Source organism: Oncorhynchus tshawytscha, linkage group LG04 (assembly GCF_018296145.1).
Source record: "Oncorhynchus tshawytscha isolate Ot180627B linkage group LG04, Otsh_v2.0, whole genome shotgun sequence".
NCBI classification, from domain to species: Eukaryota; Metazoa; Chordata; class Actinopteri; order Salmoniformes; family Salmonidae; genus Oncorhynchus; species Oncorhynchus tshawytscha.
Window position 1 is genome coordinate 42,788,295 of NC_056432.1, and position 25,953 is coordinate 42,814,247.

The 25,953-nt window shown below is 41.8% G+C and overlaps 1 protein-coding gene across 3 annotated transcripts in view; it reads right to left on the reverse strand.

Annotated features, from left to right (window-relative positions):
• The window catches only part of LOC112248839 (whirlin), a 97,305-nt gene that overhangs the window by 54,779 nt on the left and 16,573 nt on the right, over positions 1–25,953 (reverse strand). For all 3 annotated transcript variants that reach the window (XM_024418182.2, XM_042320752.1, XM_024418181.2), the window contains exon 2: positions 769–981. In XM_024418182.2, coding sequence (XP_024273950.1) covers positions 769–981 — 213 coding nt within the window. The remainder of the gene's footprint in view (positions 1–768; positions 982–25,953) is intronic.

Genomic DNA, 25,953 nt, shown 5'->3' on the forward strand with positions numbered 1-25,953 from the left:
TTAGATGGAAACTTTGATGATGGCCAAACACATCCAAACAGATTTACATTCACTAAAAATAAACTGTGAGAATACTGGGCTAGCCAGGGGGCAGACTTAATCCTACAGAAATTTGCTTATTTTTTCGCTGCATTTGGATGAGACTCGAATGTCGTGAGATGTTTTATGTCATTAGTGTTGACAGTGATATAGTTTCTCTGGACGTGGGGCTGAGACATTGTTACTACCACTGATATCTCAGCCCAGGCCCCAGGCAGGGTATGACGTGTTGCTTGTCTGCGTCTAAAATGGCACTCTATTCCCTTTGTACTGCACTACTTTTGAACATAGGTCACTACGTAGGGAATAGGCTGCCATTTGGGAAGCAGACCGTGTCTTTAGGTGGAGTCAGGGGACATGAATCTCTGCCAATAGAGAGGCAGGTCTTTACTTTGGGACTCCTCCTTTGCTGGGCACCTAGCCTTCTTTGTGGGAATTGATGTTACCTCTGCACCTCTATATACACTCATTTGTATAGCATGGTTGCTGGCAAGGGCATTCTTTATCGTGTATATTTAAGATGTCAAGACACAGTAGTTAGCATTTGATTCCTTGTAATAGCAAACCTACATGGCTGTCCGAGCAGCCCGACCACGGACCTACCAAAAATTCTCTACCAACGCAGCTCCGCTTCCCCGGCAACAGAATGTGTTGATGGATAGAGAAATTGTTTGAACCTTGCTGAGAATTCAAAAAGTATGACAACCAACGGTCCAATATCAGACTCACTGTCTTCTCAGCCCTATCCCGTGTGTGTCCACGTCTCTGGCTGTCCTGCCGTCCCAGGGTGCTGTGCTGCTCCTGCTTCTCCAGGTCGGAGGGAGGGGAGACACTGCGGCCCTGAGGGTCCACCCAGGTGTAGATGTGGTTGGTGATATAACCGCCAGGGATACGGCCCACAGAACACACTGACATGGCTAGCTTCTTACAGCCCTTCAGGACCTGCATGGAGGAGAGGGAGGGGATTCAATTGAATTCATCCCATAGGGCAATTTCATTTGGGGATGTGAGACTAAGTAACCACAACAACATGAGAACATACAGCAAACACACAATAAATGACACGCACACAGGAGAGTGAGTAGTAGAAGATGGGGAGGAAAGAAGAGGACAGGGTGGATTGTTTGCTAACTTCAGTCATGACGTGTTGATCTTCTGTGGCTTACACACTCATTCCACATTCCACTTTGTGTCACGGCCGAATATACCCCTCACATCATCCTAGCTGATTACGTACGCAAAGGCTCCACCATTATACAAGATACGGATGTTTTCAGACAAATTGGTGATGTAGACGCAGTGTTTTATTGTCCTCTCAGGATGAATCGCTGTGTTTACCATCGTCACGCCCCCGTCATTGATTTCATTATGTTCTGGTTGAAAACAGTGAAGCTCGTAGCGAGCGGAGGGAGTGTCTAGCAGCAGCCACATCATTCCCCTTCTTTATGGGCTGGAGGCAGCTCTCTGAGTGACTGTCCTCTGACTCATATGCACTGACGGAACTATGACAGAAACACACAGGGACACACACTGACACAGACATAGACAAACACACAAGGTTACGCACACATGGCCAAACGCACACACACACACACACACACACACATGCACGCACACACACATGCACGCACACACTAGTACACACACTCAAACAAACACACACACAGTACATGCCTCGCTATACAACACAGTCTGAGGGGGCAGGGAGATCATGTGGTGATAAGGATCTCCCTGGAGGCACCAAGCTGTCCCTCTCTACAGGATGGCTGTCAGAGACAGAAAGCAAGAGAGAGAGAGGGCAGAGACAGAAAGAGAACACACTCAAGAGAGAGAGAGATGTGTATCTGAGAGTGGCAGATTGTCTGCTTTTATCTTTCTGAGTGCATCTATCTGTTTTCCTTCCTAGAAAAATAGTTCTGGAGACTATTGAAAACACTTTTCTGCTATACTGTTATTTGTGGCTGTACTGTTTTTGTCTTTTATTGTGGATGAATAGAGTCATCCGGAAGCGAGTTCTATGTAAATTGGAGTTGCTCATCCTCTGTTCTTTCATGGTACAGTGCTAAAGAGAGCTCATAGGTTGCTTCACCCAGACCACACTGTTGAATCCACACGCCTATCAAATCAAGCTTTATTTATACAGCACATTTCAGACAAGGAATGCAATATAATGTGCTTCACAGGTAAAAAAATTTAAAACAATGAAAATAAAAACTGAAATATTTGCCACACAACAAACAAGAGGATAAATTTAAAAAAAGAATAACAATAAAAACAGAACAACTAAAAAACAACTTGAAGAAAAGCAAAGATAAAATGTGTGTTTTAAGATCTCTTTGAAATATGTCCACGGTTTCGGCCCCCCTCAGGTTCTCTGGCAGGCTATTCCAGAGGCTGGGGGCATAGTAACTAAAGGCTGCCTCCCATGCCTCTTGGTCCGAGGCTTTAATTGGGATAGTTAAAAGGCCAGTACCAGAGGGACCGACTGGGGACCTACTACAGTAGGTACATAATTTAAAAGCATGTCTAACATGGATTTAAAAACCAATTGAAAAATATTTAAATTAATTCTAAAACTCACAGGCAGCCAGTGCAGAGACCTTAAAACCGGTGTAATGTGTGCTCTTCGTCTGGTCTTGGTCAGTACCCATGCTGCAGGATTCTGTATGTTTTGCAGTTGACATTGGACATTTTCTAGAACATAGGTGCCTCCATATACATTTCGTAGTAGTCAGCAGGATAAGTGCACTCTACATGTGTGTCTAGGTCATTAGACATGCACCTGTCTGGGGGTGGGCATGTCTGGTTATTTTTGTACCATTGCTATGGCCTAATATTTACTGTTGCTATGGTTACGCCTATTGGGAATTCTAGAACATGTGTGCCCATTATACAGTTGAAGTTGGAAATGTACATACACCTCAGCCAACTACATTTAAACTCAGTTTTTCACAATTCCTGACATTTAATCCTAGTAAAAATTCCATGTCCTTGGTCAATTAGGATCACCACTTTATTTTAAGAATGTGAAATGTCAGAATAATAGTAGAGTGATTTATTTCAGCTTTTATTTCTTTCATCACATTCCCAGTGGGTCAGAAGTTTCCATACACTCAATTAGTATTTGGTAGCATTGCCTTTAAATTGTTTAACTTGGGTCAAATGTTTCGGGTAGCCTTCCACAAGCTTCCCACAATAAGTTGGGTGAATTTTAGCCCACTCCTTCTGACAGAGCTGGTGTAACTGAGTCAGGATTGTAGGCTTCCTTGCTCGCACACACTTTTTCAGTTCTGCCCACAAATGTTCCATAGGATTGAGGTCAGAGCTTTGTGATGGCCACTCCAATACCTTGACTTTGTTGTCCTTAAGCCATTTTGCCACAACTTTGGAAGTATGCTTGGGTCATTGTCCATTTGGAAGATCCATTTGCGATCAAGCTTCAACTTCATGACTGATGTCTTGAGATGTTGCTCCAATATATCCACATCATTTTCCTCCCTCATGATGCCATGTATTTTTTGAAGTGCACCAGTCCCTCCTGCAGCAAAGCACCCCCACAACATGATGCTGCCACCCCGTGCTTCACGGTTGGGATGGTGTTCTTCGGCTTGCAAGCCTCCCCCTTTTTCCTCCAAACATAACAATGGTCATTATGGCCAAACAGTTCTATTTTTGTTTCATCAGACCAGAGGACATTACTCCAAAAAGTATGATATTTGTCCACATGCGCAGTTGCAAAACGTAGTCTGGATTTGCACTTTTCACACCAAAGTATTTTCATCTCTAGGAGACAGAATGCATCTCCTTCCTGAACGACATGATGGCTGCGTGGTCCCATGGTGCTTATACTTGCGTACTGTTGTTTGTACAGATGAACGTGGTACCTTCAGGCTTTTGGAAATTGCTCCCAAGGATGAACCAGACTTGTGGACGTCTACAATATTTTTCTGAGGTCTTAGCTGATTTCTTTTGATTTTCCCATGATGTGAAGCGAAGAGGCACTGAGTTTGAAGTTAGGCCTTGAAATACACAAATTATGTCAATTAGCCTATCAGAAGCTTCTAAAGCCAAGCTTCTTTTTCTGGAATTTTCCAAGCTGTTTAAAGGCACAGTCAAGTTAGTGTATGTAAACTTCTGACCCACAGGAATTGTGATACAGTGAAATAATCTGTCTGTAAACAATTGTTGGAGAAATTACTTGTGTCATGCACAAAGTAGATGTCCTAACCGACTTGCCAAAACTATAGTTTGTTAATTAACAAGACAATTGTGGAGTGGTTGAATAATGACTTTTAATGACTCCAACCTAAGTGTATGTGAACTTCCGACTTCAACTGTACATCTTAGAGTGGTCAACAGAATAGGTGCGCTCTGTATGTGTGGCTAGATCATTGGGCACCATTGGACATGCACCTGTCTGGGGAGTGGACATGTCTGTTTATTTTTGTACCGTTGCTATTGCCTAATATTTACTGTTGCTATGATTACGCCTATTGGGAATTTTCTGGAACATTATTCATCTTGGAGTGGTCAACAGAATAGGTGCGCTCTGTTTGTGTGGCTAGCTCATTGGGCACCATTGGACATGCACCTGTCTCGGGAGTGGACACATCTGTTTATTTTTGTACCATTGCTATGGCTCTAATGTTTCTATGCCCAAATATGAAACAAAACTAAAATTAGTTAAAGGCAAAAAGATAATGGTGGCTAAATGCCAGAGGGGATGAATCATTAACATAAAGAGGAGTTACTATGTGTGTGACGTAAGGATGAAATCTGTATAAAAAGTGGTTGCCAAGGCTGGAAAGTTAGTTGTTTTCATGAACCAGCTCGGCTTATATTACTTTGTAATAAAAGTCTATTTGTACTCAGAGGCTCCGGTATTTGAGAAATGATTTTGACTGAATAGTTCCACAACATACATTGAGGCAAAAAAGTATTTAGTCAGCCACCAATTGTGCAAGTTCTCCCACTTAAAAAGATGAGAGAGGCCTGTAATTTTCATCATAGGTACACTTCAACTATGACAGACAAAATGAGAAAATCACATTGTAGGATTTTTAATGAATTTATTAGCAAATTATGGTGGAAAATAAGTATTTGGTCACCTACAAACAAACAAGATTTCTGGCTCTCACAGACCTGAAACTTCTTCTTTAAGAGGCTCCTCTGTCCTCCACTCGTTACCTGTATTAATGGCACCTGTTTGAACTTGTTATCAGTATAAAAGACACCTGTCCACAACCTCAAACAGTCACACTCCAAACTTCACTATGGCCAAGACCAAAGAGCTGTCAAAGGACACCAGAAACAAAATTGTAGACTTGCGCCAGGCTGGGAAGACTGAATCTGCAATAGGTAAGCAGCTTGGTTTGAAGAAATCAACTGTGGGAGCAATTATTAGGAAATGGAAGACATACAAGACCACTGATAATCTCCCTCGATTTGGGGTTCCACGCAAGATCTCACCCCGTGGGGTCAAAATGATCACAAGAACGGTGAGCAAAAATCCCAGAACCACACGGGGGGACCTAGTGAATGACCTGCAGAGAGCTGGGACCAAAGTAACAAAGCCTACCATCAGTAACACACTACGCCGCCAGGGACTCAAATCCTGCAGTGCCAGACGTGTCCCCCTGCTTAAGCTAGTACATGTCCAGGCCCATCTGAAGTTTGCTAGAGAGCATTTGGATGATCCAGAAGAAGATTGCGAGAATGTCATATGGTCAGATGAAACCAAAATATAACTTTTTGGTAAAAACTCAACTCGTCGTGTTTGGAGGACGAAGAAAAGGGACCAGAGACATTGAAAATCTGCAGCTGCAGACGGGGCCTCTTGGATGAACTGCACAAATAAGCGGCCACTTGAAAAACAAGGTAAGCTTAGCTTGTGTCTATAGTATAGAGATTATGTGGTTCGCTCCAGAAACCTGCCTCAGCGGTAGGTCACAGTGGGTCTCTCCAAATTTGCCAAACCAAAGATATATTGGGAGCTTTTGAGTTCAAATGAAATGCATGCAAAATAATGACGGGATACAAAGCTTTGAGGGTTGCAACAGTGAAAATAGAGTATATTCATTGGTGTGTGACCACTGCAGAGGGAGAGTTGTGTGCTTCATCTGGCTTGACTGGCTCAGTTGAGTAGGGTTATTCACTAATTTGTTCGGGCGGTACATCTGACCAGTTTGTTCAATCTGTTTGAGTTGTGACTGTGTTGTCTGATTCAGTTTGGCTGGACTTATTTGTTTTAGACATGCTTGTGTTTGCGTACAAAACACAGCCCCTTTATCTTATTCAATCAGTCCGATTCAGCCAATTCAATTCATCCAGCTCGCTCAGTTGCTCATCTGGGGTGGGTGTGTTCAGTCTCGTTCAGGTTGTCTGTCTGCCCTGTTGACTGTTCTGTTTGATCGAGTTTGGAGTGGCAACAGTCCATCTGCATGGTCAAATAAAATGAAATAGAAATCCTGTGATACCGCTTATCGTGTTGAGGAAGTCAATCAATAAGGACTGCTTGGATGGGTAGAAATCCTGTGATACCGCTTATTGTGTTGAGGAAGTCAATCGATAAGGACTGCTTGGATGGGTAGAAATCCTGTGATACCGCTTATTGTGTTGAGGAAGTCAATCGATAAGGACTGCTTGGATGGGTAGAAATCCTGTGATACCGCTTATTGTGTTGAGGAAGTCAATCGATAAGGACTGCTTGAATATGGGAAGAATTGAGCAAACTGGATAATATTGGGCAACATTTCCCTGCTAACGGAGAATTCAAAATCAAATAAAGAATTCAGGGAGGCAATTATGAATTGGCACAATCACATAAAACCAAAATCTAAAGCTCAATATACCAGTGTATTGATGTTAGCGTTCTATCAGCGTAATCGCATGAACCACACTATTTGAGTATGGATACTGTTGAATGGGGTACTTGGTAGAATCGCTCAGGCTATTTTGTTCGGATTTCAAAGTTCTATGTACCAGAGTGCAGAATAACTGATGAATTTACGAATGCTCAATGCCGGGTTGAACATGGCCGGTGTTAGTAAACGTCAGGGAAATAACGTAATTGAATTATTGCCAGAAGCACAGTTAGTCACCAACTTTTTTTAACAAACTTTAGCCAGTTAGCTTGGGTACTTGACTGCCTTGTGGGGAAAAAAAGTATTAGGCATTATGAATCAACGTTTGGATCAACCCTGTTCATTAGCGGCTTTTGGGGTTGAATAATCCTTGTGAGAATCAAGGACAGTGGATATTAGGTAACATATTAAAATTGGCAGTGTATATGGGCGAGAGCACGAATGATATTTAAAAATAGTCATACTTTGTATCACGCCGCATTCAAACAAGAGCTAAAGGGTGTAAATTTGGGGGTTCTGTGTTGATACAATATGTAAGGTAGTGTACTTGTTATTGGCGTAAAAAGACGAAGAAACTCACATGCCAAACATTGCCACATTAGTAAACTATGTGGTAGAGCAGGGACACAAGGAATTATAGCTATGGTAGAGTACAACCGGCGAAACAAGAGAACATATTTGGGGGTTTTGAGAACCATGCGACTCGAGAAGAAAACCCTAGTAGTGAGACTTTATTTCATTTTATTCTAAAAAAAGATTTTTTGAAGTGACAGAAGCGAGGAAGAGATAAGAGTAATTCAAGTGGCCTCCCTGTGAAAAGTAGAAGTTCTGTTGTTCTGACTATAATTAAAGAAAAATGGTTAACTTAATGAAGTAACGTTAGTGGAAAGACAGAGGTGGAGTATGGTTGAGATTGCGGAGAGCTTTCTGAGTTTAAGGGGAGAGATGTAGACTAGGGAAGGTAACAAAGGAGAGTTAGTCAATTGGAAAGTAAGAATTTCAAAGATTAATTGTTTGGATTGCTAAAAAATTAGTTGATGTATTTTCTACATTTGGGCATTACAAGTTCATCTTAAAATAATCGATGTTTAATGAGTGTGAAGCAGAGGTTAGTGATTAAAAATATAGTTATATTGATAAGGAGGATTGATATAAACGTACTGAGTGTTTGACAGTATGTGAATGGTAATATGTTATTAGTGTTTTTATAGCACTCTAATGATGTGATATTTTAGTAATTTGAAAATATGAGGTTTCAATACAAGGTTAAGTGATGAGTAGAGGGATTGAACCTTGAGATTGTAAAAAAGATTAGCTGCGGTTGAAAGCGAGCAGGTAGTGGAATATTTGAAGTAGAGGTATGAGAAACATTCTTTGTGTAATCGCGTGTATGTAAGTGGCAGGGAAGTCAGGCGCAGGAGAATCGAACTTGATATAAATGGAGTCGTTTAATAGACTTAACAAAACTTCATAACCAAAATGGCAAGATAAATAAAAGTGGGTACAATCACCCATCATGCACCAATACATAATACACAAACATACAAACAAACAATCTCCGACAAGGACATGAGGGGAAACAGAGGGTTAAATACACAACATGTAATTGATGGGATATGAACCAGGTGTGAAGGAAGACAAGACAAAACCAGTGGAAAATGAAAAATGGATCAGTGATGGCTAGAAGGCCAGTGACGTCGATCGCCGAACACCGCCCAAACAAGGAGAGGGACCGACTTAGGCGGAAGTCGTGACACTTTGTCAGTTTCTGGTTATTGTTGCCTGGTTTTATAGTTGGGCAACACCAGTGAATTTGAGCAGGAAGTTCATGTATTCCAAAATTATAATCTGTTTCCATTACATGGAACAGTGTCTAGTAATAAAAGCAGAATTAAATAAGAATTGACTATTAAGCTGATAAGACAGGTTCTACATTTGTTAAACAACAGTTTTGTATTTTACTAAACTAATGCAACAGGTTAAACTGATAGGATTACCAGAAAGGGTTTCTGGGATTGTTTATTTTAGATGGGGTCGATTCCACTTAATGGAGTCTGAATTGTCTTGAGTAGGATTCTTGCTTCCAGGACTGATGGAAGTCCAATACAGTAGGTATGGTAATTAAGGGAGACATAGGAGGCCATGTCTCAAACAACTTTTTATTAGATACCTGGGATCAAATATCAATGAGAAATTGACTACATTTGCAACAGGAAAAAGGTATTCAATTTAGAAAGGCTAACAGGAACAATCTAAGGTGAAACAGCTATTACATATGTTGATTGGACATTGGTCTAGTAACGATATCAGGATAATTGAACATGGTTATGGAAGAGAGGGACCAATCATATAATACCATATGGGAGTGAATTGTGTTAAAGGTAGTACATGCTAAATATAAATGTTTGGTTTATAAATAATACTTTGGGATTGCTGATTAAGATGTAGCATAGTGAATGCTAACGAAATGTACACTTTCCTTTCCAGAAGAGGAGGGTGTCTCATTACCTCTCTCTGAAATGTTTCCTGAGGCTATGGTCTTGGGAGAGCAGTTAGTGAAATTAGGCAGTTTTATAGGTATAATTCAGTATAGGTATGATTCAGTGATGAAGAGAAATGACCAAATTAAATAAGGCCTGGCCATTATTGTTTGTTTTTGTCATATGGTTTACCACACACACACACAACAGCACGCGTGCACAATTCACCGGTTTTGAATATGCGTTAGTGGTGTTGAACCTGTGAGTTTTTTTCATTTCAGTTTTAAATTGGGTATGCAGAAGAATGGAAATGCTTTGAAACATGTTTAAATGGTTTCGGAAGGTCAGGGAAAGAAAAGGGAGAGGACATATTTTAATGGTGTCGAATAGCCTGTATCCTGTCTTTCTGGTGAGGCCTTATCTATCTCACTAGAAATAACAAGAACAGGTGGGATTTAATTATAAAATTAATGAGAAGCACCAGTATCTATTCAAATTGTACCATTACTGTATGAGATTCTAATATTTCCTTAGTGAGTTATAAAGAGTTGTAATTCTAAGTTGATTAGTTATTTGAATTGGTTTATTTTTTATTTAACACATTTTTGAATCATGTCTTCGAAGGGGAACATTACCAGTTTCCTGGGGTCCTGGTCTTTGGGTAAATCTACAAATGTACTTTGTTCAGTCTGCATACAGAAGGAAAGATATATGTTAAGAAGGGATGACAGTTACTCCAAATGGAGTGTCATATGTAAATTGCTGATTTAATTTTTAGTTTTTGTTTCGATACAAATTTCACCAGATTGGGATTTATGGAGCTTGGGATTTCTGCAAGGGGTTAGGGTGATAACGTTCTGATCTGGTAACTCTTCAGAGCGATCGCTAGGAAAATAAGATAGTATGAACTAATTTAGAAAATGGTTTTAATAGTAACAGTATGCGCTTTGACATTTCTCATAATATAATGTTATTAAGAAAAGGTTAATTAATCATTTGTCATATAGTCAATGCTTGTCTGGATTTCCTGAAACAGAAATGAATTGAACTAAACTGTTGGTCTGATTTGTTTTTTTTTTAGGTTATCATGGAAGGTGACGTCAGATTGTATCTTGCATGGTAGGAATAATTTGACCACAAACAGTGTGTGTGAACCTCAAAACCCTCCCTAACCGGCTGAAGAAAGAGTGACAAAAGCATGCAATGCACAGTGACTTTTAACACTTTTATCTGAGTCCGAGCCATAAACCGGGGCAGGAGTGCTGAGGGCGCATGTGGAGTGAGTGTGAAGAGAGCGAACGGCTCAGGCTCAGGTGAGAGACTTGTGTACGTTGGAGATTAAAATTGGGACATTATCAAGGGCCATCAAATGGGACAGGCAAGAGTTACATGTGCCATTGGGAAGAATAACTTTAAACGATATATGTAAAAGACAAGCTAGAATGATAAGTGCTGGGAGAAGGACAGGGGGGGGGGACAGTTTAGACTAAGGATGCATTGTGATACTGATCTTTCATTACAAGGCCACTTACGACAGGAAAACAGGGACAAAGGGGGCTGTAATCAGAAGGGTTATTAACGGCAATAAAAGGTTCCATTTAAAAATGTACTTTCTAACCGGGATGATGTGTGCTAAGTTAAGAAGCTGGAATTCGAGTCATAGACTCAAAGTAAGCACTAAGGACTGTCATTCTGAATTTGAGTTGGATACTTTACAAACTGTTATAGTTATGATTCGGATACAGCGAGAGAGAGTTGCTTTCGAACGGTGAGGGTTGAGGGCACTGCTCAAATCTATTAGGCAGAGGGAGGCTCCAGAAACCAGAAGTGCCCTCTGACAGGGAGGTTGTTAGGGAACTCACTGGATGATAGCTTGGGTTAGCCATGAAGTTTTTTGTTCTCTTTTGTTTAACCATGTAATTAAAATTATAGTTTGTAGCATCAAGGGGTGGTGTGAAGTAATTAAATGTGTACTTTTTTCTCTCTTTCCTTTTCAAGTCAATATGTTTATTAGGTTTCGATAACATCAGAGTGATCAATGTTCCAGAGGAGGGATAAATGTATATTGACTAATTGATTTGAGAATGTTGTGGTATGTTTATAACTAAAGAAGTCTATTATTAGGAGTAGTGACTAGTGTGTTATGGGTTAGATGGAATGATATATGTGCAAATGTATCTGTAGTAGGAGTAGGTGTTTGAGACAGAATGTTTACACAGGGATGTTAAGTGGGATGTAACTTGACTGCAGTAAAGATCTGTGGGGGCTCATAAATTAAAGTCGTGGTGATAGAGGAGTATCATTCCCAGAGATTGTATATTGTTACAGGAGATAGTTCATAGGAGAAGGAGGACAGCTTACTGTGCACAATATAGGGAGTTAATGAAGTTAAATTGAACATTACACATACCCAGATCATGGTGAGAGTAGAAGAGATACAGTGCCTTGTAAAAGTATTCATCCCCCTTGGCGTTTTTCCTATTTTGTTGCATCACAACCTGTAATTTAAATCGATTTTTATTTGGATTTCATGTAATATAGATACAAAAAAAATAGTCCAAATTGGTGAAGTGAAATAATAATGAAAAAAATAATTCTCTCTACTATTATTCTGACATTTCACATTCTTAAAATAAAGTGGTGATCCTAATTGACCTACGACAGGGTATTGTTACGAGGATTAAATATCAGGAATTGTGAAAAACTGAATTTAAATGTATTTGGCTAAGGTGTATGTAAACTTCCGACTTCAACTGTATAATTTATATATACCTGTTCTGAAAGGCCCCATAGTCTGCAACGCCACTAAGCAAGGGGCACCACCAAGCACCCGGCACCATGAAGCCCAGGGAGCTCTCCAAACAGATCAGGGACAAAGTTGTGGAAAAGTACAGATCACTGTAGGGTTATGAAAAAATATCAGAAACTTTGAACATCCCCCGGAGGGACGCCCACCAAAACTCACGGACTAAGCAAAGAGGGCATTAATCAGAGTGGCAATAAAGCGACCAAAGATAACCCTGAAGGAGCTGCAAAGCACCACAGCGGAGATTGGAGTATCTGTCCATAGGACCACTTTAAGCCATACACTCCACAGAGCAGGGCTTTACGGAAAAGTGGCCAGAAAAAAGCCATTGCTTAAAGAAAAAAAGAAGCAAACACATTTGGTGTTCACCAAAAGGCATGTGGGAGACTCCCCAAACATATGGAAGAAGGTACTCTGATCAGATGAGACTAAAATGTAGCTTTTTGGCCATCAAAGAAAACGCTATGTCTGGCGCAAACCCAACACCTCTCATCACCCCGAGAACATCATCCCCAATGTGAAGCATGGTGGTGGCAGTATCATGCTGTGGAGATGTTTTTCATCGGCAGGGACTGAGAAACTGGTCAGAATTGAAGGAATGATGGATGGCGCTAAATACAGGGAAATTCTTGAGGGAAACTTGTTTCAGTCTTCCAGAGATTTGAGACTGGGACGGAGGTTCACCTTCCAGCAGGACAATGACCCTAAGCATACTGCTAAAGCAACACTCAAGTGGTTTAAGGGGAAACATTTAAATGTCTTGGAATGGCCTAGTCAAAGCCCAGACCTCAATCCAATTGAAAATCTGTGGTATGACTTAAAGATTGCTGTACACCTGCAGAACCCATCCAACTTGAAGTAGCTGGAGCAGTTTTGCATTGAAGAATGGGCGAAAATCACAGTGGCTAGATGTGCCAAGCTTGTAGAGACATACCCCAAGGTGGCTCTACAAAGCATACAAAGCATTGACTTTGGGGGGGTGAATAGTTATGCACGCTTGTTTTCTGTTTTTTTTGTCTTATTTCTTGTTTGTTTCACAATAAAAAATATTTTGCATGCTCAAAGTGGTAGGCATGTTTTGTAAATCAAATTATACAAACCCCCAAAAAATCAATCTTAATTCCAGGTTGTAAGGCAAGTCAAAGCCCAGACCTCAATCCAATTGAGAATCTGTGGTATGAATTAAAGTGGTAGGCATATTGTGTAAATCAAATGATACAAACCCCCAGAAAATACATATTAATTCCAGGTTGTAAGGCAACGAAATAGGAAAAATGCCAAGGGGGGTGAATACTTTCACAAGCCACTGTAGGGGTGACATTTAAGACACTATGATAAACTTTCAAGAAATATGCGATTCAGAGTTTTGTTTGGTTGGATATTCTTCTTTTTTCTTTACATAGTTGAATGTGCAGACAACAAAATCACACAAATATGATCAATGGAAATCAAATTTATCAACCCATGGAGGTCTGGATTTGGAGTCACACTCAAAATTAAAGTGGAAAACCACACTACAGGCTGATCCAACTTTGATGTAATGTCCTTAAAACAAGTCAAAAAGAGGCTCAGTAGTGTGTGTGGCCTCCACGTGCCTGTATGACCTTCCTACAACGCCTGGGCATGCTCCTGATGAGGTGGCGGATGGTCTCCTGAGGGATCTCCTCCCAGACCTGGACTAAAGCATCCACCAACTCCTGGACAGTCTGTGGTGCAATGTGGCGTTGGTGGATGGAGCGAGACATGATGCCCCAGATGTGCTCAATTGGATTCAGGTCTGGGGAACGGGCGGGCCAGTCCATAGCATCAATGCCTTCCTCTTGCAGGAACTGCTGACACACTCCAGCCACATGAGGTCTAGCAATGTCTTGCATTAGGAGGAACCCAGGGCCAACCGCACCAGCATATGGTCTCACAAGGAGTCTGAGGATCTCACCTCGGTACCTAATGGCAGTCAGGCTACCTCTGGCGAGCACATGGAGGGCTGTGCGGCCCCCCAAAGAAATGCCACCCCACACCAAGACTGACCCACCGCCAAACCGGTCATGCTGGAGGATGTTGCAGGCAGCAGAACGTTCTCCACCGCGTCTCCAGGCTCTGTCACGTCTGTCACATGTGCTCAGTGTGAACCTGCTTTCATCTGTGAAGAGCACAGGGCGCCAGTGGTGAATTTGCCAATCTTGGTGTTCTCTGGCAAATGCCAAACGTCCTGCACGGTGTTGGGCTGTAAGCACAACCCCCACCTGTGGACGTCGGGCCCTCATACCACCCTCATGGAGTCTGTTTCTGACCGTTTGAGCAGACACATGCACGTTTGTGGCCTGCTGGAGGTCATTTTGCAGGGCTCTGGCAGTGCTCCTCCTGCTCCTCCTTGCACAAAGGCGGAGGTAGCGGTCCTGCTGCTGGGTTGTTGCCCTCCTACGGCCTCCTCCACGTCTCCTGATGTAGTGGCCTGTCTCCTGGTAGCGCCTCCATGCTCTGGACACTACACTGACAGACACAGCAAACGTTCTTGCCACAGCTCGCATTGATGTGCCATCCTGGATGAGCTGCACTACCTGAGCCACTTGTGTGGGTTGTAGACTCCGTCTCATGCTACCACTAGAGTGAAAGCACCGCCAACATTCAAAAGTGACCAAAACATCAGCCAGGAAGCATAGGAACTGAGAAGTGGTCTTTGGTCACCACCTGCAGAACCACTCCTTTATTGGGGGTGTCTTGCTAATTGCCTATAATTTCCACCTGTTGTCTATTCCATTTGCACAACAGCATGTGAAATTTATTGTCAATCAGTGTTGCTTCCTAAGTGGACAGTTTGATTTCACAGAAGTGTGATTGACTTGGAGTTACATTGTGTTGTTTAAGTGTTCCCTTTATTTTTTTGAGCAGTGTCTATATATATAATTAGGCATAGCTTACCACATTGTTAACCGTTATGTTTTTGTTTTTTTGCTTGCTAAGTCTTATGCTACTCTCTTAGGAACCAGAAGGAGAAAGTGGAGAAACTAAAAGCAGCTCAGCTGAAGTGAAGGAAGTCAGCGGCTTCAGCTGGAATGTCATTCTGTTGTGTGATGAGAGATGGAAATAAGATTGTGCATGGTGTGATCATAGAACAGAGGCCATAAGTCTCTGAGTTTGAAAACCTCACGGAAAGAAGGCGAAAACCTGAAACAGGACCAGAGGTTCCCCGTCCACGTGGTACCATCTAAACCACTGCACCAAAGCTCCAAGGGCGATCGAACGACCATTGAGCCCGGAGGGAATGGAAGGATAGGATGCTGATACTCCAGGCAGGAGTCCGGAGGGAACGGAAGGAGAGGATGCTAATACACCAGGACAATGGCCTGGTGTATTAGGAGTATGCCATGTGCCATGTGCCAATCACTGTGCCATGTGATTAGTTTCATACTGTTACAGTATCTAGAGTTTACAAAATGGTACAATAGAGATAAATGATTATACACAACAAAGAATGACATCTGCCCACATTATCAAATTGATGGTAGGATACTGTGTAGAGACCGATCTGGCCACATAATCAAATTGATGGTGGAGGAGAAAAGGATCACCGTGCAACTCCCAATAGTTAACAGATACCCTCGCCTGAAGATCCAGAGTGTCCAGGGATGGGCTGGAGGGACATGCCTGTTGCTCCTGATGACATACCCCTGACGGAGGCGCTGTCCAAGGGTACAGAGAAATAACGACAGGAGAATGGAAAGGCCCTCACATCTGACCTCGCATTTTTTTACATTTTTAATTTGACCTTTATTCAACTAGGCAAGTCAGTTAAGAACACATTCTTATTTTCAATGACAGCCTAGGAACAGTGGGTTAACTGCCTTGTTCAGGGGCAGAACAACACATTTTTACCTTGTCAGCTCGGGGATTCAATCTTGCAACCTTCCGGTTACTAGTCCAACGCTCTAACCACTAGGCTACCTGCCACCCCTATGGTCTTCCTAACAGACAGTGGAAACCAGGACAGATGAAGAACGGTAGAATGGCCTTGACAGCAACAGTGGCAAACCTAGAAGAAATGGTAAAAACACCAACTAAGACAATAGCAGAAACACAAGAAAGTGGGTTGCTACAGAAAACCTGGACATCTGTTACCAATTGGGGTAGCCACAATGAAGAAAATACCCCAGAATCAAACATTGACCTAAAATTGAGAAAAAAAAGAGAAAAAAATGGCTGGTATAAGTGGGCTCAGTGGGCCAGCCCAAAAACATAGAATGGACAATTGTATACTGTGTAGCAAATACCCCATGACAAGTATATTAATAGTACCTGAACCTGCGACGTTTGAGGTTTGTGCAAATGGTGCAAACTAGATGATGTGAAAATTTGACATTTTCATCATGCTGACCCAATTTTCTGTGCTATTTGAAAAAGGGGGGACTGCACCTTGTGTTGGGATAGAGAATGTGTTTAAAGTATATACATAGTGTAACAGAATATAACCATGTACTCAATGTAACAGTTGCTGAATGATATATGATAGGGTTTTCCAATTACGGACCTTGCCCTTAATTCTTCAACAGGTTTAATAGGAGGGCCATATGTTTAGGTGTCATACTGAGAACAATGTTATAAGGGTTTATGAGGTTTAGTTTATTTAAAAAAAAATGTTTTTCTTGTTTTTCTTATATTTTACATAACTGAGAACCTAGGGCAAGGCTAGGAAATACATTCACATGCTTTTACACTGTATGTTAAAGGACAATTGGCTTGAGGAGGGATCTTTTACTTCCTTCTAGCTATGTAAAGGGATATATTTGGTCCTGCTGTCACGAATCCCGCTGAAGATGGTGCCTCTTCCTGTTCGGGCGGCACTCGGCGGTTGTCGTCGCCGGCCTACTTGCTGCCACCGATCCCCTTTTCTGTTTCAGTTAGTTTTGTCTGAGTAGTTGCACCTGTTTCTTGTTTGGGTTTTGCTTTGGGCTATTTAAACCCGGTAGGCCCGCTGGCTTTTGTGCGGGCTTGTTTTTCTGTTCATGGTGTGTGGATTATTGTGGATTCCGTTTTTCCGGACAGTTTCGTCCTGTTTGTTGGACTGGGTATTTATGCGCCCTTGTGTTTGGCGTGACCGTTAATCTGTTCTTGGAATAAAGATCCACGTTTTGAACTACCCTGCTCTCTGCGCCTGACTCCTCCACCCACTACTCCTAGAAGCCTTAACACCTGCCTCCCCAGTATGAATGAGAAAGTGAAGCAAAGGTTGATAAGGTTTAAGGGAGGCAGATTGTCTCCTTAGCAACATAGAAGGTGCTTCCCTTCTCACTTGTACTGGAACAAACTTTAAGGTTTGGGACTTATTAAGCCCCAGAGGAGGGATATATTGGACATTTTCCAGTACATATGTGCCCATTACACATTTCGTAGTAGTCAGCAGGATAAGTGCACTCTACATGTGTGTCTAGGTCATTAGACATGCGCCTGTCTCGGGAGTGGGCATGTCTGGTTATTTTTGTACCATTGCTATAGCCTAATATTTACTGTTGCTATGATTACACCTATTGGGAATTTTCTAGAACATGTGTGCCCATTATACATCTTGGAGTGGTCAGCAGAATAGGTACGCTCTGTATGTGTGGCTAGCTCATTGGGCACCATTGGACATGCACCTGTCTGGTCCAACGGACATTGGACATGCACCTGTCTGTTTATGTTTGTACCATTGCTATGGCTCTAATGTTTCTATGCCCTAATATGAAACTAAACTAAAATGAATGCAAGGCAAAAAGATAATGGTGGCTAAATGCCAGAGGGGATGAATCATTAACATAAAGAGGAGTTACTATGTGTGTGACGTAAGGATGAAATCTGTATAAAAAGTGGTTGCCAAGGCTGGAAAGTTAGTTGTTTTCATGAACCAGCTCGGCTTATATTACTTTGTAATAAAAGTCTATTTGTACTCAGAGGCTCCGGTATTTGAGAAATATTATTGACTGAATATTTCCACGACATTGACGAATGGCTTTCTTGGGTAGACCAGACAGGAGAGCATTACAGTAGTCAAACCTACTTGTAATAAAAGCATAGATGAGTCTCTCTGTATCAGTCTGAGAGAGAAACGGTCGCACCTTGGCAATGTTCCTCAGAGGGTAAAAAGCTATTTTGGTCACATTCCTAATGTGTGTTTCGAAATTGAGTTTAGAATGTAAAATAACACCTAGGTTTTTAGGTATTTAGGTAATATTTATTGCCCATTAATTAAAATGTGCGTCCAGATTCTCTCTCAGATTCTCTCTGCTTTGGCTCCAACAATAAGTACCTCGGGTCTTGATTTATGTGGAGGAAGTTGTGAGCCATCCAAGTATTTAAATCACTAATACAGTCTAATAATGTATTAGTCAAGCTAAAAGCCTCTCGTGACACAGAAATGGAAAGATGTGTATTGTCTGCGTAGCAGATGCTGTGCATTCTGATAACGCTGCCAAGGGTTAACATATATAAAATGAACAGTACTGGAACCATAATTGAACCTTGTGGAATGCCACATGTGATATGTATTTTCTCTGAGTTATGTTCACGAAGGGTGAAAAAACATTATTGACCGGTTCTAAACCAATTTAGAACTGGACCAGAGAGGCCAACCCATCTCTCCAGTCTGTCCAGAAGGATATCATGGTCAACAGTTTTGAATGCAGCACTGAAATCTAAGAGTACAAGGACAGAGTGCTGTTTAGCATCTGTGTTTGGCTGTAAGATCCTTTTCCACTTTAACTAAGGCTGTCTCTGTGCTGTGGTGGGCCCGAAAACCAGTTTTTTTTTATACAGTTGGCACTATCAAATAATTTAACTGTTTGAAAACCAATTTTGCTTAAGAATGGAAGGTTGGAGATTGGCTGAAAATTGCTAAAAACTGAAGAATCTAGATGACTTTTCTTCAGAACGGGTTTCACAATAGCAGTTTTTAGTGCAGTGCGGAAAGTGCCTGTGAACTTGCACGTCTTCCTACTAACAACTAAAATGAACCTGACAGACTGTTATTTCACAGCACGGTGCATTTTCAAGTGTTTTTTCATTATACTTGACTTTCAGGACATTGCAATTGATGTGTAAAATATAAACAGCAGCTCCTCTCTTCCTCTTTCTCCCTCTCTCTCTACCCAATTAGGCTACTTAAAACCCCAAGGCATTTTTAACTCAAATAATTCTAGTAAATTGAGCCCAATCTCCAGACCTGAACCCCATTGAAAACCACTAGAATATGATCAAGAGGAAGAGGGATGGTCACAAGCCATCAAACAAAGCTGAACTGATTGAATTCTTGCGCCAGGAGTGGCATAAAGTTACCCAACATCAATGTGAAAGACTGGTGGAGAGCATGCAAAGAAGCATAAAAGCTTTGATTGACAATCAGGGTTATTCCACCATATATTGATTTCTGAACTCTTCCTAAGTTAAAACATTAGTATTGTGTTGTTTAAAAATTAATATGAACTTATTTTCTTTGCATTATTCAAGGTCCCGAAAACACTGCATCTTTTTTGTTGTTTTGACCAGTTGTCATTTTCTGCAAATAAAAGCACTAAATGACAATATTTTTATTTTGAATTTGAGAGAAATGTTGATTTTTTTTTTTCCCTCATTTTTATTTGGCACAGAAACCATTGTATGATTTTTGTTTGCAATTACAGAGATCATACATTTCCTGTAGTTCTTTACTAGGTTTGCACACACTGCATCAGGGATTTTGGCCCACTTCTCCATACAGACCTTCTCCAGATCATTCAGGTTTCGGGGCTGTCGCTGGGCAATACGGACTTTCAGCTCCCTCCAAAGATGTTCTATTGGGTTCAGGTCTGGAGACTGGCTAGGCCTCTCCAGGAACTTGAGATGCTTCTTATGGAGCCTCTCCTTAGTTGCCCTGGCTGTGTGTTTCGGGTCGTTGTCATGCTGGAAGACCCAGCCACGAACCATCTTTAATGCTCTTACTGAGGGAAGGAGGTTGTTGGCCAAGATCTCGTGATACATGGCCCCATCCATCCTCCCCTCAATACGGTGCAGTTGTCCTGTTCCCTTTGCAGAAAAGCATCCCCAAAGAATGATGTTTCCACCTCCATGCTTCACGGTTGGGATGGTGTTCTTGGGGTTGTACTCATCCTTCTTCTTCCTCCAAACACGGTGAGTGGAGTTTAGACCAAAAAGCTCTATTTTTGTCTCATCAGACCACATGACCTTCTCCCATTCTTCCTCTGGATCATCCAGATGGTCATTGGCAAACTTCAGACGTGCGCTGGCTTGAGCAGGGGGACCTTGCGTGCACTGCAGGATTTTAATCCATGACGGCGTAGTGTGTTACTAATGGTTTTCTTTGAGACTGTGGTCCCAGCTCTCTTCAGGTCATTGACCAGGTCCTGCCGTGTAGTTCTGGGCTGATCCCTCACCTTCCTCAAGATCATTGATGCCCCACGAGGTGAGTTCTTGCATGGAGCCCCAGACCGAGGGTGATTGACCGTCATCTTGAACTTCTTCCATTTTCTAATAATTGCGCCAACAGTTGTTGCCTTCTCACCAAGCTGCTTGCCTATTGTCCTGAAGCCCATCCCAGCCTTGTGCAGGTCTACAATTTTATCCCTGATGTCCTTACACAGCTCTCCGGTCTTGGCCATTGTGGAGAAGTTGGAGTCTGTTTGATTGAGTGTGTGGACAGGTGTCTTTTATACAGGTAACGAGTTCAAACAGGTGCAGTTAATACAGGTAATGAGTGGAGAACAGGAGGGCTTCTTAAAGAAAAACTAACAGGTCTGTGAGAGCCAGAATTCTTACTAGTTGGTAGGTGATCAAATACTTATGTCATGCAATAAAATGCAAATGTATTACTTAAAAATCATACCATGTGATTTTCTGGATTTCTTAGATTCCGTCTCTCACAGTTGAAGTGTACCTATGATAAAAAATTACAGACCTCTACATGCTTTGTCAGTTGGAAAACCCTGCAAAATCGGCAATGTATCAAATACTTGTTCTCCCCACTGTGTATATATACAGTGGGGCAAAAAAGTATTTAGTCAGCCACCAATTGTGCAAGTTCTCCCACATAGTGGAGTTTGGAGTGCGACTGTTTGAGGTTGTGGACAGGTGTCTTTTATACTGATAACAAGTTCAAACAGGTGCCATTAATACAGGTAACGAGTGGAGGACAGAGGAGCCTCTTAAAGAAGAAGTTTCAGGTCTGTGAGAGCCAGAAATCTTGCTTGTTTGTAGGTGACCAAATACTTAATTTCGACCATAATTTGCAAATAAATTCATTAAAAATCCTACAATGTGATTTTCTGATTTTTTTCTCTCTCATTTTGCCTGTCATAGTTGAAGTGTGAAACTTGCACAATTGGTGGCTGACTAAATACTTTTTTGCCCCACTGTATGTATATATATATATATATATATATATATATATATATATATATATATGTGTGTAATATATTTTCATAATTTTTGGGGGTGACCCCACTTGGGACGCGACCCGACTTTGAATACCACTGCCTTACAGGGTCACAGTGAGAAATGACTACAAAATCACTAACTAACTGTAGGCTACTCAAATGTATTAAGTAATGACAGCACATTGGGGTTTACAGTGCATGGGAGGAGATATGGTTTGTGTGATGCCCTGATTAGTGATCTCTACCCCTGGGACAATCGGACTTTCACTCTCTCCCTCTCTTAAAACAAAATGGACATGACTGTGACTCTCTTCCAAACACACACACACACACACACACAGGTGCACGCACGTGTGCACACACAGCTTATTATTCACACAAATTATTTTCATCGTACCGTCTGCATGCATCCCCACCCCAGTGTTGGTGATGGATGTCTGCCTCAGCACTAAGGTACCTGAAGTGTCATTCCAGCAACACACTGCTCATCCATCACACTGTGCTCGGCCCATCACCAACCTGACAAACCAGCTGACAAACAGCCAAAGACAGACCTCGGATATGTTACCTACATCCCAAATGGCACCCTATTCCTTATGTAGTGCACTACTTTAGTTCAGATCCCTATGGGTCCTGGTCAAAAGTAGTGCACTATATAGTGTATAGAATGCCATTTGGGATGCAACCTCTATGCTGAGCCTATGAGCCTCGGCTGGGCTGGGCCGGTGGTCCCCCACTCAACCATCCACATGCCCAGCCTGTACAGCTTCATCAGAGGGTGTGTGTGTCTGTCAGTCTAGGGCCATAGACACAACATTAACCCCACTCAGGCTCCACCCAGCCACAAACACATCAGACTAATTGTTGTTACATCAGTACAGTCGAAAATAAACAAACAATCCACAACTGTCCATAGCAATGTGAAGCTAGCAGCCAGATGTGAGTGACTGAACCGTTGTTGTACTGTTGAACCTTTGTTGTACCCAGCTGACTCAGTATAGAGCCTTTTGGGCCTGACTGACTCACAGCTTAAAGTAATACTTTTCTCTCTCCCCCTCTTCCTCCTCTTCCCCCTCTGTCAAACCCCAGCTACACTCAGGCTGAAACTAACTGCTGTAGCAGTCCCAGTCCTAGCAGATGGTTCCAGAACACTAAGTAGAGTGTTGGCACGCTGAGTTCTACCCCCAAAAGACTGAAGACCCAGAAACACACTTAAAACAGGTAGAAAAGGGCAGGAAAGGTAGGGCTGCACCCAAATGGCACCCTATTCCATGGGTTCTGGTCAAAAATAGTAGAATAAATAGGGAATAGGGTAACATTTGTGCTGCACCCTAGGTCTTGTCTACCTCAGTCTCAAACAATAAATATGATAGACACCCCACATCCTTATGCTCTAAAGCATTTGTCACATTAAACAGGAATACTTGTGCTTTTTGACGATGTGTGAAGTTCCTCATTTACTTTGATGTGCCGTTCTATTTGGGAGTTAGGAAGTGTTTCAAGTACAGATGACAGGAGGTCATTGTGACAGTATAGTACTGTAGATCGCTTCATTTCTATGACAAGATAATTATAGATACAGTAAGTTCTGGGTTTTATCATATGAGAATGGGAGATATCATAAGTTGCTGAAGTTTTATTACTGCATTCTTCACTACACATACATGATTACAGCAGAATGTAGAGACGTAGAGAAGGGACTGTCGAAGTCTGATTGTAAACTATGTTGAACAACATTATGCTTTGGGCATGGCAAAAAGTCCCCATGCATGTCCTAATTTATTGTACATTTCCTCCTAGTTCTATCCTGCCATCCTACAATCTGCTAGGCTTTCAAAATTATTTTTAATGTCATGATGACAAACATGGAAATGAAGTGTGGTGGAATTAATATAATTGCGACTGTGTTTAGTCATTATTCATTATAGATGCACAGGGGAGCAGACAGACATAGGGTGCATCCCAAATGGCACTCTATTTCCTATTCAGTGCATTACTTTTGACCAGGGCCCATAGAGTTCTGGTCAAGAGTGGTGCACTATATAGTGCAATTTAGGACGCAGCCTGTGTTTAGTTATTCTTTATTATGGATGTTCAGAGGAACAGACAGACAGTGTTTTCCTTGGCGCTGTCTATATAAAATCATGTGTCCTCCAACACTAAAGACCTCCAACCTCCAATTAAATCCTTCCCATGCTCCATTACTTCTGACAGCACACAGTAAAAGACACGCTGTTAAAACAAGCACTCAACATTAAAATGTCTCTCCTAGCCCATTATGGTCTTAATAAATTAGGTTGAGACATATAATCAATGTATTAATCACTTGACCCAGATACAGCTTAGAACAAAACAGAACAGCGCTCTTCTGCAGTATAAAATTGTTTCCCTAACTAACACACAAAACAATGTATGCTCGATGGTCACAAAAAGGATGCTAGCATAGAATTACAGTAAGAAAATAATCACTAGTGAATTACACAATCTTTATGGAGGCTACTGACTGGAACAATGTACTGAACCATCCACTACTTGTACAACATGCTTATATCACTCTTGAAGTATACATTTAGTCAGATGTACAGAACAGTAACCCCCTTTCTATTCTAAGTTGTTGGGTAGATATGCTGCAGGCACCAAGCTCATATAGGAGTACGAGAGCCGAAGGTCAGTGCTGTATTGAGCACAGAGGAGTAACACTCAACTGCTATTAGGCTATACATGTCTCCCTCAGGTTTTCAACGGATGCAGTCAGAGTTGGAGTGGGCGTAAACAGTGCTGTCAGTGGTGTTGGAGTTGGATGTATGGTGATGGGTGGAGGAGGATAGAGGGCTTTATTTATAAGCTGGAAGAGCAGGCCGAGAGGAGCCTAGAGGAGAGGGGCCACTGCAGATGTCAACGCAGGGCAGGCGGCAAGCTGCAGTGGCTCTGGCTAACAGGGCTTTCAGAGTCGCACTTCACTACAGATGCGTATCTTAATTTGATCATCCTGTTTTTCCAGGAATTATTTCTGCACAGCAGGAAATGCAAACTTGTAGTGTATTTGAGGTTTAAAAAGGCTTCTAAAGTTCATATTCTATTTAAAGTGTCAGACTTGATTTGCCCTAACCGAAATTGGATCATTAATTATAATCCACATATGAATTCACATTTCCTGTTACTGCAGGATTATTTTCCTGCTGTAGCAAACTGGTTCAAATTCTGATCCTACATCTGTAACAGTCTTCCCTCACAGCATTATCATAAATGTTTAAATCAAGTATCTGGTTCTGGGTGCCGAGATTAACATTAGTGGTATCAGATATTAGCTGACACCATGGAAAGGTGCTCTTCATTTCAGCTATTATTACAGAACACATCTTATGCTCTGTGTACAGTCGCTTGTGAAAGTATTCATCCCCCTTGGCATTTTTCCTATTTTGTTGCCTTACAACCTGGAATTAAGATAGATTTTTTGGGGGTTTGTATAATTTGATTTACAAAACATGCCTACCACTTTGAGCATGCAAAATATTTTTTATTGTGAAACAAACAAGAAATAAGACAGAAAAAACAGAAAACAAGCGTTCATAACTATTCACCCCCCCCAAAGTCAATGCTTTGTATGCTTTGTAGAGCCACCTTGGGGTATGTCTCTACAAGCTTGGCACATCTAGCCACTGTGATTTTCGCCCATTCTTCAATGCAAAACTGCTCCAGCTACTTCAAGTTGGATGGGTTCTGCAGGTGTACAGCAATCTTTAAGTCATACCACAGATTTTCAATTGGATTGAGGTCTGGGCTTTGACTAGGCCATTCCAAGACATTTAAATGTTTCCCCTTAAACCACTCGAGTGTTGCTTTAGCAGTATGCTTAGGGTCATTGTCCTGCTGGAAGGTGAACCTCCGTCCCAGTCTCAAATCTCTGGAAGACTGAAACAAGTTTCCCTCAAGAATTTCCCTGTATTTAGCGCCATCCATCATTCCTTCAATTCTGACCAGTTTCTCAGTCCCTGCCGATGAAAAACATCTCCACAGCATGATACTGCCACCACCATGCTTCACATTGGGGATGGTGTTCTCGGGGTGATGAGAGGTGTTGGGTTTGCGCCAGACATAGCGTTTTCTTTGATGGCCAAAAAGCTACATTTTAGTCTCATCTGATCAGAGTACCTTCTTCCATATGTTTGGGGAGTCTCCCACATGCCTTTTGGCGAACACCAAACGTGTTTGCTTAATTATTTCTTAAAGCAATGGCTTTTTTTCTGGCCACTCTACCGTAAAGCCCTGCTCTGTGGAGTGTATGGCTTAAAGTGGTCCTATGGACAGATACTCCAATCTCCACTGTGGAGCTTTGCAGCTTCTTTAGGGTTATCTTTGGTCTCTTT